We start from the raw sequence: 17,901 nt of genomic DNA on the forward strand, positions 1-17,901 counted from the left end.
CCAGTGGAACCATTTACAGTTTAGGCATGTAAATGCTTTTAGCCAAAGCAATATACAGAAGGTGCATTAAAGCATTCAATGAAACAACCACAAAAGTTATGGATAAGTAAAGCTAGAGTCAACCCAGTGCCAAAACTTCTCTATAATGGGGTGTGTCTGAGTGATTTTTTCTCATCAGACCACCTGTAGTATTCAGTATGCTGATACACAGCTGGCTTTGGGAGCTGCAGGTGCGATCAGCCATTATGGATGCGCTTATTAATGTCTGTGAAGAGAACACAGCCGCAATTTAAACGCGTCATCGTTGTTTGTTACATGGTCATTAAGCTGGATGCTAGGATCAGGCTTGCGTTCATTTCAGCGCATGTGAGGTCATGAAACCGACTGATTCTCCAGCCAATCCGCTGCGGGTGTGGTTAATGCACGTTGACCTGGTCTCAGTGTGGTCTGGGATGCAAAAGGTTCTGATATCACCTAAACAAGAAGGCCCATGTATTAAGAAATAAACACCGAATGAGGTGAATTTGGTGTCCGTGGCAACAGTGTTACACTCTGCCACCGATTATGTTTTCTTTGCTGTTCTTTTCAGTGAAGTCAGTCTGCCCTCTTCTTCCTCTAACTTATCACCTTGTCCTCCCTGAAAACCACATTTCCCAGAATGCATCTGACCCAGATGGTCACTTCAGCCTCAAGGCCAGGGAGTGGGGAAAACTCTGGGATTCCTGTAATCTCTCACACCGAACCGCCTTCTTCTCCTCCACACTGGCTACTGTTTAGTCTGATACGGGTCACTTGCAGCCATTAGACCAAAACAACCCCCGGTCCCGGGGTCTGTTTTCGCCCGTGAGCGAACCGCAGACCTGCTCTCCGAAAAACAGACACACGCATTCTCATGGAGGCTCCATTCCGATTCACCTCTGAAACTCAGAGAAATTCACTTCATAAATTGAAATGGAAAACAATGCCCATCGTGTCTTATAAGGGAATTTCAGTTGGAAGTTTAGCTTACTGAATTCTAATGGAATTGACCCATTCTGTGTCCTCCACTGATCTTTCATTTCTGCTATTCCCTCTTTCCCCCCTTCTTTCTTTCTTATTTCGGCAGGTACACTCTGGACGAGTTCGGGACGGCCCGGAGGTGCGCCGTGGTGCGGGGCTTCATTGACGCCCTAACGCGGGGGGGTTCTGGGGGTACCCCACGTCCCATTGAGATGCACTCCCACGACCCTCTGAGGTAATCCACACATCTGATATGCATGAAGCACTGCTTTTGCTGCACCAGCGGGTGCATTAGCAGGTGTTATTAGCCTGCCATTGTGTCTCAGGCAGTGAAGAGTCTGTCTCAGTAAACTGAATGTATTACCCAAAGGTGAGCCCTCTCAGTGCTAGTCTGAGTATTGAGGGGAAGCTGAATTGATGTCCGTGCCGAACGTGCTAGACCACGATGGCGGTGCGTCTCCACACCGGCGCGGCGGGCCCCGTAAGGAGAACCGGCGCGGCGGGCCCCGTAAGGAGAACCGGCGCTCGCTCTCCTTAGCGAGCCGCGCGCGGTAGTGCGGCACACGGGCGGACGCGCTCGAGCGGGCTGCGAGCGCCGGAGGCTTCACAGAATCAGCCGGAGCGGGTTCACAGAAGACTCGCCGCTATGGGCTGGAGGGGGGAGAGGAGTCCGCGTCTTCCCTCTGCCCTCCCCCCAGGCCTCCCCCCGACCTCGTCCCCACTTACAGGAATTATTTGGGTCTAACGAGGCCTCTTCTTGGAACGTTGCTGTGTTTGGAACATGCTGTCACCTGCGGTCCCGTCACACGTATCGACTGTTCTGAGAATTAAAGTGTTTCAGCCTCTCCCTCCCTCTTTCTCTCTCTCGTCCTCTGTCTGTCTGTCTGTCTGTCTCTTTGTTTTTCTCTCTTTTTTCTCTCTTCCTCCCCCTTCTCTGTCTTATTTCTCTCTCTCATCCTACCTCTATGTCTCTCTCCCCCCCATCTCTCTCTCTCTGCCTACCTCTCTTTCTCTTTCTCCCTCCTTTTAATCACATTGCTCTTTGGCTGACCCTGTTTGTGGGTCAGTGCCAGTTCAGTGTTGTTCAGATCTCTAATGTTCTGCAAAGGCACATTCAACACATGTCTCCTGCCCCCCCTTGAGCCCAGTCACAAAAATGAGCTAAAATGCAAGCACTCCCTGACCCCCCCCCCCAGTTCCCCACCACATCTCCACCCCCCCCCCCCCTTCCAAACTCTCCCAGGCCTCTGGGCTTCATTCAAAAGGCAGAGCGCATCACACAAAAATCCACAAAGAGCACAGTGGGAGGTGGAGTGCAGAGCTTGAGACTCTGAATTGCGTTTTGACAAGCTCTGGACTACAACTCCCATCTGCCTCCTTTGTTTTGCCATCCTTGCAGGTACGTCGGGGACATGCTAGCCTGGCTGCACCAGGCCACTGCGTCTGAGAAGGAGCATCTGGAAGCCCTGCTAAAGCAGGTCACCATGCAGGGTAGACAAAAGCTTCATTTTCATTCATTCATTCATTCATTCATTCATTCATTCATTCATTCATTCAATCTTATCAGCATTTGTTACTCATAAGCTGAAACTGTGATCGTTGCATTTTTCAGGATGGTTACAGTATCATACCGTCATAAACCCAGGCCATGACATACCTAGCTGGTTCAACTTTGGTATCATGACTAAATTTGTCACCGCTGGTTGAAATGCCATTACAAGGGTATCTTGGTTTTTCAAGGCAAGCTGGTAAGCCTGGTAGCTTTTCTGAAAAATTGGAAGGATGATTTCCCACCTCTGCATCATAGTAGAGTCTCCCTGGTGCAGAGACATAGTAGAGTCCCCTCCCACCATATAGTAATCATATCATTATCCGTTATACCACTTTCAAAGGGCCTTACAGTTTTCCATGGTGCAGAGTGAAAGATAACTCTCCTCACCCCTCACCCATCTGTTCTGCTTTCCCAAACGCGGGGTGGGGGGTGGGGGGGGGTATTTGCAGCAATGGTTAACCAGTAGCAAAAGGGGTGTGACGCTGTACTCAATGCTGATAACCTTACGCAAACACATAGCGGTTACCTTAGATAAATGGGTTCAAATGCCCTGTTTGTCTAAGATAGTGGCGTCTGATCCAGTAGTCAGCGTCCGGCTGCTTCTGGCTAGCAGACGGGCCTGTTTCCAGTGTCCCCGTTGTCCTGTCTTTTAGGAGAGTCAGCACGGGACCTGAATGATGCCACTATACGTGAAATTACGACATCACCATACGTCGACTTGCAATACTGCCATACCTCAACTTACAATACCACCATACATCAAATTACAATCCTGGCATACATCAATTTAAAATGGCACCATGTGTCAAATTACAGTACCGCCATGTATCAAATTACAATACTGCCATACGTCAGATAACAGCACCGCCACATGTCAAATTGCAATACCGCCATAGGTAAAATGACAGTAGCGCCATACGTCAAAAGAAACTGATCAGTCCTGTTAATCCAGAACTGCTGTCAGACCTCTGGAGACGAGAGGCTGAGCCAGAGACCGTATCTCCTGCCCTTCAGTGCCTACGGCAGTCTGCCTGCTTGTCTCAGCTTAACCATCTGAGCAAAGTGCCTAATACTGTTAGAACGTTTGCCCCTCCGGGATGTGGTCCAGCAGCACATTACCCACAGGCTGGAGCCCGTCGGTCACCGTGAACCCACACTGGGAGCCTGCCAGAGGAGGAGGGGCTCCCCCTGTGTGACACTTAGGGAGTTATTCCCGCTACCGTTTTCTTTGTTGCCTTTTTGGGGGGGTTTTGGCCCGGGTGTACCATGAAGCGAATTGTGACGGACGTTTTGTAAAAATACGCTACATAAGTACATTTTGGTTTGTTTTTTTATTTGGTTTTGGGGCACAAAAACCACACTCCTGAACCTGAACAGTTGTGTGAAGCTTATAGATGTTAATACGTGACTATGGTTTCACCGTTACCCTCAGGGGTGGAGGAGAACATGCAGGAAGTGGTCGGACACATCACTGAGGGCGTCTGCAGGCCGCTGAAGGTGGGTGGAGCTTAAACAGCAGACCGGCCGTTGGCTTGGAAAGCATGCTTGGGCTGACTGTGTAGAGTTCTGGTAGTTGACTTCGCACAATCCCAGCATGCATCTGCCTTGATCAAAACTGTGCCATATTGGCAGGAATCTGGGACGCCACTAATTCCGTGGCATTCATTTCTGTTTCATTTTTGCTTTGGTTTTAAAATGGTAGATAGTTGCTATGCCCTGGGATGTTACAACATGAGGGGGTACGGAAAAGGGAGATCAGCTTATCGGTATGCCAAAAGATCCTGTAATGCGAAAGAATGGATTTGTGCCACCTGATAATGGTACCTGTTGGCCAGCTGCAGCTAAACCATATTAAGATGACTGTTTATCATAATGATGGCTTTACAAATGGATGCTGCTGTGTAATGAAGTATTTAAGAGCAGAGGGTGGCGTGAAGGTCAGTGACAGGTACGCCTTCCAGGTCCTGTAGCCTGTCACACAGCAAGGCCGGCTGTCAGAATAAATACTCTCCCCTGAAGCACAGAATACTGTGTACTGCCTGTCTGATGCAGTTCCGTATGTTGTTACCTGTAACTGATATGTTCTTAACATCACGTTCTCGTAGATGGATTGTGGTTGATTGGCAGACTGACTGGTGTTTTTTTCTTGTTTAATCCCACGCTCATCTCGTCTGGACGTGATGTGTGACGCAGGTGCGCATCGAGCAGGTGATTGTGGCCGAGCCAGGGGCTGTTCTGCTCTACAAGCTGTCCAATCTGCTCAAGTTTTACCACCACACAATCAGGTACCTCCCAAAACACTTTAACACAGTTACACACCTAACCTACACACAATCAGGTACCTCCCAAAACACTTTAACACAGTTACACACCTAACCTACACACAATCAGGTACCCCCCAAAACCCTAACACAGTTACACACCTAACCTACACACAATCAGGTACCTCCCAAAACACTTTAACACAGTTACACACCTAACCTACACACAATCAGGTACCCCCCAAAACCCTAACACAGTTTCACACCTAACCTACACACAATCAGGTACCTCCCAAAACACTTTAACACAGTTACACACCTAACCTACACACAATCAGGTACCCCCCAAAACCCTAACACAGTTTCACACCTAACCTACACACAATCAGGTACCTCCCAAAACACTTTAACACAGTTACACACCTAACCTACACACAATCAGGTACCTCCCAAAACCCTAACACAGTTACACACCTAACCCATGCGGGCACAGACGAACTCCACACAGAAAGGCCCTAGCCTGTATTCAAACCAAGGACCTTCTTGCTGTGAGTGCACGTTCCTTGGTTTGAATCCCGGACCAAGGACTGCGTGTGCTACCCGCTGCACCACCGTGCCACCCGGGTACAGATTCTCTCTCTGTTTCTGCAGTGGCATCATTGGCACCAGCGCGGCATCCCTGCTCCTCACCATGGAGGAGATGCACGTGCTCAGCAAGAAGATGTTCTTCAACAGCCTGAGTCTGCATGCCAGCAGGCTCATGGACAAGGTGAGCGAGAGCCCACGCTGGAGCCCAACGCACTGGAACACAACACGCTGGAGCCCAACGCACTGGAACACAACACGCTGGAGCCCAACACACTGGAACACAACACGCTGGAGCCCAACACGCTGGAACACAACACGCTGGAGCCCAACGCACTGGCTCACTGACCTTTCACTTCCCACGGCTAAATACTCCACACTGGCTCCTTACGTACATCACATGCACAGCAAGGCATTGTCACTTCTTCAAAAACAGTTTCATGTCTGTACTGGCTGCATGAACAAGGGTCAGCGCGACTTTTTCTCCCAGAACGTCTCATTTGTCAGGACTCTGCTCCAAACAGACACACCCCAGCTCTCCCCTGATCGTTCCTGCGTTGCGCGAGAGAAATAAATGCCACGCCCCTCCGCGCAGTCTGCGCAGGGCGCATTTCCAGCTGCGACGCGGACGCTCCGCGGCCAGAAAGGCTTGCGGTTTCCACGGAAGCGGCCTGGTAAACAGCCCGGGATGCGCTGGGCGTCGTGCGCGCGTGACGGTCGGGCAGGAGCACCGCATCAGCCCGCTCGCGAGGGGGGGGGGGGGGGGCGGGGGAAGAGGCTTAAATTAGAGTCAAAACAGCCCTGAACACAGACGGACGCCGGGGCGGGGCGCAGCGTTTCCCCGGACGATCGATGCGAGCGGCGGGTCGCCGCGGTGAAGGTCTCCCCGCGTCGCCTCTGACAGAATTATCCGCTTAGAGCGAGCGGCGCTAATCGAATCGCGGGGGGTTAAGGCATCACACATCGCTTCCAGCCCCGGCCGGAGCTGTGAGCTCCTAATAACCAGCCGTGTTACTGAGACGGCTGTGAAACCCGACACAGGAGGCGGTTTAAAAATACAAAAAAAAAAGGATACGAGAGTTACTTGAAAGACAAATTAATAAAAGGGATTGACAAATTAGGTTAATATGTGCACCAGGGGTGGGCAATTCCATTTTTGGAGGGCTGGTGTGTATGCAGGCTTTTGTTTCCACCAGTTACCCTGGCTAAATGAGCTGACTGGCTGTATGCACGAACACTGGTTCACTTGTGGATTAGATCTCAGTAAAACGTTTCATGTAGGGACACAAGAGCAGTCTTCGACTGTCACTCATGCGCTTATGAAGAAATGTAGCTAAAATGTCGAATGGCTCACATGTTAGTGCTAATTAAGGAATGAAGGCCTTCGTTGCTCACCTCTGTTATAAGCTGTGGAGTACTGTGCACCAGAACAGGGTGACGCGATGATGTGAGATAAGTCCACCCAAATTCCAGGGATGTGCTTTGCTCTCAAACCAGATATTACGTCTGACGCATCGTAATCTTGTGCAGATCCAATTCTCCACGTGGACACCATGATTCCAGCCAAATCAACCATTTATTTGTAGCATAACTTTGGCTAAGACTTAGAACTGATCACATTGCAAGAAAAAAAAAGTTATTTTTCAAGACGTTTGAGAGACAGACAGCATTTGTGTTTGAGACTTTACATAGTCAAATATACCTGGTCTATATACAGGGCACTGTAACAGGTGAATTGTGTTCCTGTGTAGTCCTTTAGGAAAATGGTTGAAAGGTTGAGGTGGTGTTGGGTGCTTAGTCTTTTAGAAAACTGGCCATATGGTCAATGTGGTGTTGAGTGGTGTAGTCATTTCGGAAACTGGATGAAAGTTTGAGGTTGTGTTGGGTGATGTAGTCCTTTAGGAAACTGGTTGAAAGGTTGAGGTGGTGCTGTGACAGTGTACAAGCTGTAACGTACAGTAATGTGATTATGTGGCTTAGTCCTTTAAGAAGCAGGCTGAAGGGTTGAGCTGGTCTGAGGCTCTAATCTCTCCTGGTCCTAGGTGGAGCTCCCCCCGCCTGACCTGGGCCCCACGGCCTCCCTCACCCAGACGCTGTCGCTGCTCAGAGAGGTGCTGACCTCGCACGACTCCTCCATGGTCCCGCTGGACGCGCGGCAGGCAGACTTCGCCCAGGTAACACCTGCCCGGGCTCTCCGGGGGGGCCCTGGGGTCCAGAAGCCCAAGACGTTTTGTTTTTTTTCTTCTAAATAAAAGCACATGCTCATTCCTTCCCTCTGTCATCCATAGTATCCGCTGGATGATGAGTAGGTCCCTGCATACCCAAGGTCCTCAATGAAGCCTCTCAGAACATGCCCGATTTGTGTTTAGGAGTCCAGTGTTTGTTCCCTATGCTAAATAAGCTGCTATAATCAAATTAATTCTGATGCTCCAGGAAGTACTAAGCACATATATATGTACACTCAAACTCAGACAAGTTTTCACACCCTCTGACAGCCAATAAAAGGAGAGAATGTTCAGCAATAGAGCCAAATTCGGGTGCTCCCCAGAGACCTCTTAGTGTCTGAAAAATCAGCATTCCCCCCAATAGTGAGGCAAAATAAGGAGGAAATCTCCTCCCTGACGTCGGGTTTTTCCTCGGCCCAGGTCCTGTCGTGCATCCTGGACCCTCTGCTGCAGCTCTGCACGGTGTCCGCCAGCAACCTGGGCACGGCCGACATGGCGACCTACATGGTCAACTCGCTGTACATGATGAAGACCACGCTGGCGCTCTTCGAGTTCACCGACAAGCGTCTGGAGATGCTGGAGTTCCAGGTACCGTCTCCCATCTCCGAAAATCCCGTTCGCCCTCACTTCTGTGCACTTGAGGAAATGTTAGCCTCCGGTACATTCATGTAGCATTTAGTGACCTACAAGGTAAGAGGACGAAGAGATGTCTGGCTGTCAGGACACCCTTAATACTCTTGAGGGAGTTTCCTTTTGTCTTTCAAATCTGCTCAACCTGACTCTGACCTGCACAGAGAGGGGCACTTATGCCCCTGGATCAGTTCTAAGGGGGGGGGGGGGGGGGGTTGAGTTTGAGTGTGTAGCCTAACTGGGTTGAGGGGAGGGGGTGAGTTTGAGTTTGTAGCCTGATATGGGGGTTGAGTTTGAGTACACAGCCTGATGAGGGGGGGAGTTTGAGTCCGTAGCCTGAATGGGGGTTGAGTTTGAGTCCGTAGCCTAACGGAGTGGTTGAGTTTGAGTGCATAGCCTGATGTGGAGGTTGAGTTTCAGTGCATAGCCTAACAGGGAGTTCAGATTGAGTGGCCTGAGATTGGGGGAAGGGGGGGGTGAGTTTGAGTGCATAGCCTAATGGAGGGGTTGAGTTTGACCCTTTGTAATGTCTCCTGTTCACTGTGGTGTAGGTTCTATTTATTAAGGGAAAACTCTATTACTCCTCCTGCTAATCATTAGAAATGGAATCACACGCCCCTCCCCCCGCACCACTTCCTGTCCCCAGGGTACTGGAAATCCAGTTATTTACCTCACGCGTTTGTTCGCGTGCAGTCGTAGGTTTTGTTGTGACTGTCCTTTCCGGTTATCGGTCTTGCTGAGCTAAAACCAGGAAGTACACAGTGGTGATAAAACAGACGGGTAAGATTTAATGGACTTAGCCGCATTAGCAGTGTGCCGAGCACGGCCACCTGTGTTAAATTCACGGCGAACAGTACACAGCGTTCCTTCTTCATCCCGTTCTTGTTTGAAGAACGTATTTTAAATATGAAACACAATGTGAAACGTGTTCTCACGACCGCTTCCTTTTTACCTATTAAGGCTTAGCCTTGCTTGTTTGCTCCAAATGTCTTCAGACTCACCTCACCTCAGGCCTGTACAATTTACCATAATGATTCAGTTCTTCCAGCTTTAATTGTAACTGTCCAAATAGAATTTTTTTTGGGCAGCCACAGTGTTACATAATAGTGGAAATTTAGAATTTAATCAAGAATAAAATTAATTTGTGTCTTCCTTTTTCAGTCCAGAAGGGTATCAGGTCCTGTGTTTAATGAAAACAAGTGTCCAGATCATGGCTAAATCAGCCAATGAGGAATTAAAGGGCCTCATTTAAATGATCCTACACAATTTTTAAATGGCTACACAACTCTTGATGCACTGCAGCCAATGATTGGAGAGGGAAGGCCTATTAAACCAAATGGGTGGAGCTTTCATATGCTCACCAGTGTGAGCCAACCATTGTTTGGCTGCACGGAGCAAATTAATTTTACTGGCTCAAAACAAGTTTGCGATTAACAGCTCATTAAAGCCCCCCTCTCCCATCACTTAAAATGGCCACCCTGTTTCAGCTTGCTGAAGTTACACCCCCCCACCTGTATTGTGTGCCCCTGTGTGACAGATCGAGGCTCACCTGGACACCCTGATCAACGAGCAGGCCACCTACGTACTGACCCGAGCCGGACTGAGCTACATCTACAGCTGTGTGCAGCAGCACGGAGCCGAGCAGGTGGGAGGGGCCAGGGGAGTGGGCGGGGAAACTGGAAAACCAGTCAGGGTTCTTAATGCAGTAGCATGGAGGGGTGGGAAAGTGGGTGGAGAAACTGAAAAACCAATCAGATCACTCAGTGCAGTCAACACGGATGTAATGTCACAGCTAAATTCTATGTGATTGTAAGTAGGTCTGGGTAAAAAATATCTGCCGAATGACTACGTATGTAAATGGGATGCAGCAAAAGGGCATCCAGAAGAGCAAGTTGTTAATGAGGACCAAGGTGAAAGGCTGTTTAATTTCACTCATACATTAAATAAGTGGGCATGAAAGAACGTTCCAGATTAACTTGATAAGGGGTGCAAATGGCACTGATTAACATACACAGTTGTCACACATATGCTGGCCATTCTGTCGATAGGGCAAGGCGCAAGGTCGACAGTATTTATGGGAGGGGTTTGCTCTCTGCATGGGTGGGCTGGTACAAAAAGTAAGGAAATAACCATAGGTTGCATAAATTTTATACAGAAAAAAACCCCACTCTGTTGCAGTCGGTACTGAAGGAGAACACTTCCCGAATTCCCTGGGCTGTCTAACGTTACAAATGTGTCACATTATTGAAGTTTCTTCACCCAAAATGTCACCGAAGACTTGTCGCACTGTGTTGAAGAGGTCATAACATAACCCAGTAGATTATTTTCAGGAAAAAAAAATCTAAAACTGAGAGTAAAAACTGGTGCTATTTAGCTATAAAAATACAACAAACAAACAAAAAATCAGTCGTCTATACTTCCATCCTCAGCACCTACACACTCGTTTCCTGAGTCTTTTTTTTTTTCCGCCAGGGCATTTGTACACATGTTTAACGACGCTGTTTCCGTGGCAACGTCGTGACCGCGATGGACACAAGCGCACACGTTAATGCAATCAATGATCATGGCACTAAGAGCCCCTGGACCAACAACAACACGGAGCTAATGAGAATATGTAAAAAATAATATGTTCGCGAAACCGCTCGCTGTGTTGTGGAAAACGTACGCTCACCGAAAACCCCAAAATAGCGCATTTATTAAACGCATTTTATTCTGGAACATTAATGCGGAGCCGGGCGAGTCTTTTCCGCAGTTAAACCCATGTAAAATCAGGCATACGTAATGTTTTCCTTTTTGCCAGTGCGTATTTACTCACTTAGATAGGCTCATACAGTGCATTAACCTGTGAATAACGCTGATGTGCATCGTTGTCCTGACTTGGGTCAAACGTATAGAACAGAGCTGTGGCTCTTAGTATGTGGGTAAGGGGAAAGTGTGTATGAATACTGCAGCTTAGGACAAAGCTCCTCCACAGCCCCAGTTCAACATTCCTGCTGCATCCAGACAGTTGTGCTTGTTTTGCAGAGTTTCACCGAGTGAGTTTTTTTTTAAATTTTATTTATTTATTTATTTTTTTTAAAGCTTGTCTTCTTGGAATTTGAGAATAGCAGTCTCAAGGTTGTTGTGAGTGAGGAACCAAGAGTAAACAAGCAAGGAAAGGGGAGATTCTCTGTCTGTCTGTGTCTCAGTCTCTTTTTTTTTGTCTCTATTCTACTGTATTGAATTGACAATGATGTTCTAATGAACGGGCATCAAAGTCAAAGTTTCTCTCTCTCTCTCTGACTCCCTCTCTTCCCCCTCCCCCTCTCTCTCTCTCTCCCTCCCCCCCTCTCTTTCTCTCTCTCTCTCTCTCTCTCTCTGTCTCTCTGAGGGCCGTAACCTTGGCATACCTAAGCAGTGCTCTGGCCTGCATTGTGCCAGCTGCTCTTGTTCTCACGCAGGAGCGGGCGGTACACTTGGCTCCTCCGATAGGCAGCGAGTGAGAGGCGTGATTAAGAGGCTCATTTCAGTGCGGCCTTCAGAGACCCTGACCGGAGCTCAGTCAGAGTCAGAGGAGAGGAGAGCCTGCTCACAGGGCACATACGGTTCTGATTTAGGGTGTGTGTGTGTGTGTGTGTGTGTGTGTGTCTAATGAAGTGTTCCTTGTGTGTGTGTGCACGCACTCGCATGAGTTTGTGTATGCGTGTAGTGTGTGTACGCTTGTGTGTAGTGTGTTTGTTTCTGTGCGTGCGTGTTTCTGTGCATGCATGTGAGTACGTGTACTGTGTGCTTAGTGTGTGTGCGTGTGTGTGTGTGTGTAGTGTACTTGAGTATGTGTAGTGTCTGCATGTATGTGTGCGTGTGTGCGTAGTGTGTGTGTGTGCGTAGTGTACTTGAGTATGTGTAGTGTCTGCATGTATGTGTGTGTATATGTATGCATGTGTGTGAGTGTGTGTATATATGTTTGTGTGTGTGTGTGTGTGTGTGTGTATGTATGTATGTTTGTGTGGGTGTGTGTATGTATGTGTATATGTATGTATGTTTGTGTGTGTGTATATGTGTGTGTATATATGTATGTATGTGTGTGAGTGTGTGTATGTATGTGAGTGAGTGTGTGTATGTATGTTTGTGAGTGTGTGTGTGTGTGTGTGTGTGTGTATGTGTGTGTGTATATGTATGTGTGTGTGTGTGTGTGTGTATGTGTGTGTGTGTGTATATATGTATGTATGTGTGTGTGTATGTATGTTTGTGTGCGTATGTGTGTGTGTGTGTGTGTGTGTGTATATATGTATGTATGTGTGTGAGTGTGTGTATGTGTGTGCAGTGTGTGCATGAGTGTGTGTGTGTGTGTATGTATGTTTGTGTGTGTCCTGGTGCAGCAGTGTTGAGTCTCCCTGCTGCAGGGCTCCTCCCCGTGTGAAAGGGATCCACAGTGTGGTGGAGCGGTTCGGCAGCAGAGGACCCGTGTTGTGTTCCACCCAGACGTGGTTCACATGAGGACACGGGCCTCGCTGCCTCCCACATAGCCGGATTACTATCAGCGCACTTCTCTCCCTCTTCACATTTCCCTCTCTTTCTCAGCGTTACCTGACAGGAGTTCAAAACGTGCACCCTCTCGCACAAACGAATAACACGTTTCTTCCTATGAGGAGTGAGTGCGTGCACGTGTGTGTGCGCGTGTGCGTGTGTGCACGTGTGCACGTGTGCATCAGTGAGATGGACTGGGGGAAAAAAATTAATAAATAAAAATATACCAAAACAAAGAACGACCACTGTTTTGACCACTTATCCTTCCAGAACCTGTTTCTGTCACCTCATTCGACAGGCATTTTAAGCTCGATTTCCTAATTAGAAATGTACTGTCCTGTGAAAATGACCTTCTTTTGCTGGATTAGTGATGATACTAATCATGTGTGGTCCTAATCTGGATTTTATAATTAGCTAATATTATTATCCTCAGCTGTATTATGTGGAAACAGTTCAGAACTTAGCACACCTGTAATGCTAAGTAACGGGTGTGTGTGTGTGTGTGTACGCCTGTGTTTTAAACGGAGAATCCTTGTGACTGTGCATCTGTAGCGGTGCCAGTGCATTTTGCATTTCATGCAAGGAAAACTGTGTGTTCCGAGGTTCCAAGCTCAAAGCAAAAACCAAAGCGAACAGACAGACTTTGAAATGAATCATGGGAGACTTTGATGAATGAATCATGGGAGATTGAGGCAATGGCTGCATACAGTCTCTCACAAGATGCTAAGGTAGGGACCTTAATGTGAACATAATGTTGACCTCTCTCCCTGTTACCTTTAGCCTAACTAACAGCCCGTATAGCTAGCGACTCTGGGCCGGGTCTGGGCGGATTCTGGCATCACCTTGCCCAAATCAGTGCAGATCTGGCCTGGAGTGGCGTGCTATCTGGGAACTCTATAGCACAACTCCTCCTGTCAGTTCCTCCCACTGGGGAGTTTTTTTCCCCCTCACTTCCTGTATTTTGGGGTGGGTTCGGGCCCAGTGCCCCCCCACCCTACCCCCACCCCAAATCCCCATTTTCAGTGTTTCCTGTTTTGCTGCGATGCCTCTTTCTCACGGCGCTTCCCGTCTCTTGTGTTTCCAGGGTCCCCTCTCCAACATGGCCAGCATGGACAGCTCCTCGCTGAAGGCCGCCATGGTGAGCCGTACCCCGCCCCCCCCCGCCAGCTCCGGACCTCGCCCGAAACGCCGCGTTTAAAAACCGCGCGCGCCGGCGTGAATTCAGCCGCGGGAGGCACCCGCGCGCTTCCCATACGCGCTCGTCTCCTTACAGCCGCCTCTCCGTCTCTCTACGACAGGTGCAGTTTGACCGCTACCTGTCCTCGCCCGACACGCTCCTGATGCCGCAGCTCAACTTCCTGCTCAGCGCGGCCATCAAGTAAGCACGTTTTTATATTTCAATCTTTATGGACACCGCAAACACGCTTCTTAACGCCTATCCGTCTCAACATGTAATGAGACTATGACGAACAGAGGAGTAAGTGTGTTACTGGTCGCTGGCCGCTCCTGATGTTATAATCTGACCTGTATCGCTTGTGGGTTTTGAAAGCAGAAATGCTGGTGCACTGCACTACCACAGTAGGGTGAAATCCTCTGCGTGACAAAGTCCACCTGGACCATCAGCCCATCATAAAAATAGTCTCTTTTGTTAATGTTAATTCATCTAATAGCCTCAACCTACATTCACTCATTTGACATTCTGTTTCCCTGAATGAATGAGAAATAGATTAGCCTACGTTCCTTGGCCAGCGTTCTTGAATCGGTACAGGAAAGAACGCGAGTTGGATGCCGAACGATAAAAACAAAAAGGTGTCCGCTGAGTCGTCGGACAAACGCCCGTGTCGTCTGCGTCGGATCCGAACGCGGCGTAGCGTTTGTCGTTATCGGCGATCGAAGCGAAAGCGAAGCGAATGGAGACGTATCGCTCGGTGAGCCGTGCGCTCCCGCGCGGCGGGCGCGAGGTAATAGCCAGGCGGTAATAGCCATAGCATAGCCGGGCGGGCCCGGCGGTGGGCTGTTCGGTGAAAGTGCGAGGCGGTTAAGTGGAGGGCGCGATGCTTTTCGGGGGAAATCGACACGTGAGTCACGTTTCTTGGAAATGCGGTGGTGCAGAGAGAGAGAGAGAGAGAGAGAGAGGATGCAGGTAGCACTCCGTGTGCCCGTGGATAATGTTCTTCGTTAATGACGTCGAGTGGGGATGTGCACTTAGAATGTTCTGTAACTCGCGCAGTGTTCAGTTTTCCCCTGGCCTCGTTGATAAAGGGTATTACGCTGCTTAAGGTTTTAATGAATTGCGTGCTTTCCCCAAAATGCTCTTTTTAAAATGCTGTAACGTCGTACTGAAAGGTATTTAGTAACATTACTGGATTTCAAATGTAACATTTGTAGTAATTGTATTGCTCTTCGGTTTTTTTTGTTTGTTCGTGTTTTCCAGTAACCACACACTACATAAAAAAGGAAAGATTGTATAAACCAAGTTTTCTGCAACTTGATAATATCTGTACATTAAAGAGCTTTACTGAGCAGTTTCTTAATGAATTAAAATGTTTTTGTGGTTAAGAAGATCTGTGCGTGCAGTCCCTGCATAATATTGGCTCTCCTGTCATGATGATGTGCTTTTCACATATCATATTAACAAACTAGTACAGTGGTCACCAAGCAGTACATAAATAGGTTTCTGTATTAATTGTCGATGCTCAGAAAGTCATATATTAATATTAATTTTTACGCCTGATGACTGAATAACTTGAAATGGCTTCATTAGAAATAATGGTTCAGGAGTGCGGTGTCCTGTCAGGGGTCCGTTATTTTGACCAAGCCCTTGCCTTTCCAGCAGCCCTCTTAACCAAAGAGCACTAAGCCGCACACTACATTCAGCGTTTAATTTAGTGGAATTTGATTTAATTTGAATGAGTCCAGTGGCCCGGGGCGTTTTAGCATCTCTGTCTGAAATAGAAATGGTCGGTGGAGGAACGAGGCGGGGCGGGGGGGTTGGGGGGGGGATCAGGGGGGGCGGGGGGGAGGCTCTCCACGGTTAAAGCGGGCTCTGACCGCGTTTGAACCCTCAGAAAAACGGAGAGCTGCTCCAGGCCCCTAATGTGGACGTGCCGTGCTCGCAGGAACACGGCCAGGGAACGGGGGAGCGAAGCCAGGCTTTTAGGAGAGGAGAGAGAGAGAGAGAGAGAGAGAGAGGGAGAGAGAGGGAGAGAGAGAGAGAGAGGGAGAGGGAGAGAGAGAGGGAGAGAGAGAGAGAGAGAGAGAGAGAGAGAGGAGGGAGAGAGAGGAGGGAGAGAGAGATAGAGAGAGGGAGAGGGAGGGAGAGAGAGGGAGAGAGAGAGAGAGAGGGCTTTGAGGGTGATGAAAGCCTTATTGCACAGCTGAAAGCTGGCCTCTCGTGTGCTCGTATACTCCACTCCACAGCCAGAGTGCTTCCATTCGCTCTCTCTTCCTCTCTCCCTTTCCTCCAGCTGTGGAGCGGCAAGGCGGCCATTTGTGATGCTGCTGCTTTTCTCAGTCCAGCTGAGGCTTAAACTGTCAGTCACATGAGCTTTCAGAACTTTTATTCTGTTGGTGTGTGTGTGCAGGTTTTTTTTTAGGACTGGGTGCCTCACGGTACAATATATATATATATCGTATCACAATATACAAAATTGTGAGTTATGAAAAAGACCAAATTCAGATGTCAGAGAACATTATAGGCCTATTTAAAGAAACAGCCAGGAGAAATAAACATATATATATATGTTGCCACAAAAGATATTATAAACAAAGAATTATTAATGTATTATGATTGCTTAGTCATAATAATGCCTTCATATATTCGTACCATATTATAAGGCAATCCAAATCATCATGGAAATTACTTTTAAAAACCTAGAAACTTATAAATATGGTTTCATATTTGGATTGACAAAAGGCTAGTTATGATATACTACCATACTGATATTTTGAGCACGGCCCTATAGTGTTGTGTGTGTTTCTGTGTGTGAGTGGGTTCCAGTTCTTTGTTTGTGAGTGAGCCATTTAAAACCTCATCTGTGTCATAACTTGTGTGTTACACATTTGAAGTGAAACCTAAGAGTTGATTAAAAAAACTGCTTCTATTGACCGTGATGTACTTTTCATCTCGTAGTTTAAAAAAACCTAATTTTCTATTCCTCAAACTTGTGTTTACGATTGTGAGACTGTCTTTGTAAGTTTCATTCACAGAAGTTTCCACTTTCTGTGGAACTGACTGAAAAGTGCGGTACTACACCTGTAGGTGGCGCTGCAAGCCACATTATGGTCTGCCTCCGAGTCCCCTGTTAAAGCACAGCGCAGCGAGCCGCATTATGAAACGACTGAAGTGAAAGTCAAATGGAGCGAGCTCTGTTTCTTAGCACCAGTATTCATTCTGACATGGCGATACTGGCAACGGTTCCTTCTTTCATGGGGAAAATGGCTGACAAAATTATTTTGTCAGTTTTAATTATAGTAAAGACTCTAAGAGAAATCAACAGTGAATGAAACGGAAACAAAAACTGCAGATTTATAAGTCAAAACGAATGATAGAAATGGCAAGATTATAACCAAGTTTTTTATTTTATTATTTTTTTTAAACATAATTATTAAGATGCGGTTTTAAAACCATTCACAGATGACAGGGTTCTGAGGTTCTGTTGACCGCTGTAGATCAAACTTGAAGCGTCCGCCACTGCAGGTGTTCTGAGTGAACTCCATCCAAAGGGCGAGTCAGAACCCAACCAGCGAGGGGACCGAGCGGTCAGCTGACCACGTGAGGTCACAGTGACCAGATGAGGTCATAAAGACAGGTGGTTACCGATGACCCTTCATAAGGAGTCTTGGAGAGTGGGACCACCCAGGCTGCAGACGGCCGGGTGTGTAGACAGTCCCACCTTTATGTTTAAAAAGGCAGTCTTTAAACACTGGCCCGGGGCCCTGGCTCGGTTTGAACTCGGATGGGAATAACTTTCACCTCGCACGAACGTTTGGACCGTATTGAAAGACGGTAAACGTCTCTCTTCTCCCTTGCGGAGCGAGTAAAATATTGACTGGTGTTTATAAACGGTGCCTGGCTGACCGGCGAACGGCAGGCTCCGTTGAGCAGAGGGGGTCTGGCTCCGTTCCGGCTCCTTCTGAGTCT

General features: G+C 48.0%; 1 protein-coding gene across 1 annotated transcript in view; it reads left to right on the forward strand.

Moving 5' to 3' along the window:
- cog6 (component of oligomeric golgi complex 6) overlaps positions 1-17,901 on the forward strand; it is a 39,202-nt gene that overhangs the window by 18,995 nt on the left and 2,306 nt on the right. Inside the window, exons 9-18 of the mRNA XM_035386428.1 lie at positions 1,106-1,234; positions 2,399-2,490; positions 3,984-4,048; positions 4,745-4,836; positions 5,464-5,581; positions 7,440-7,571; positions 8,043-8,210; positions 9,790-9,897; positions 13,843-13,896; positions 14,057-14,136. Coding sequence (XP_035242319.1) covers positions 1,106-1,234; positions 2,399-2,490; positions 3,984-4,048; positions 4,745-4,836; positions 5,464-5,581; positions 7,440-7,571; positions 8,043-8,210; positions 9,790-9,897; positions 13,843-13,896; positions 14,057-14,136 — 1,038 coding nt within the window. The remainder of the gene's footprint in view (positions 1-1,105; positions 1,235-2,398; positions 2,491-3,983; positions 4,049-4,744; positions 4,837-5,463; positions 5,582-7,439; positions 7,572-8,042; positions 8,211-9,789; positions 9,898-13,842; positions 13,897-14,056; positions 14,137-17,901) is intronic.

Source organism: Anguilla anguilla, chromosome 12 (genome assembly GCF_013347855.1).
Source record: "Anguilla anguilla isolate fAngAng1 chromosome 12, fAngAng1.pri, whole genome shotgun sequence".
NCBI lineage: Eukaryota > Metazoa > Chordata > Actinopteri > Anguilliformes > Anguillidae > Anguilla > Anguilla anguilla.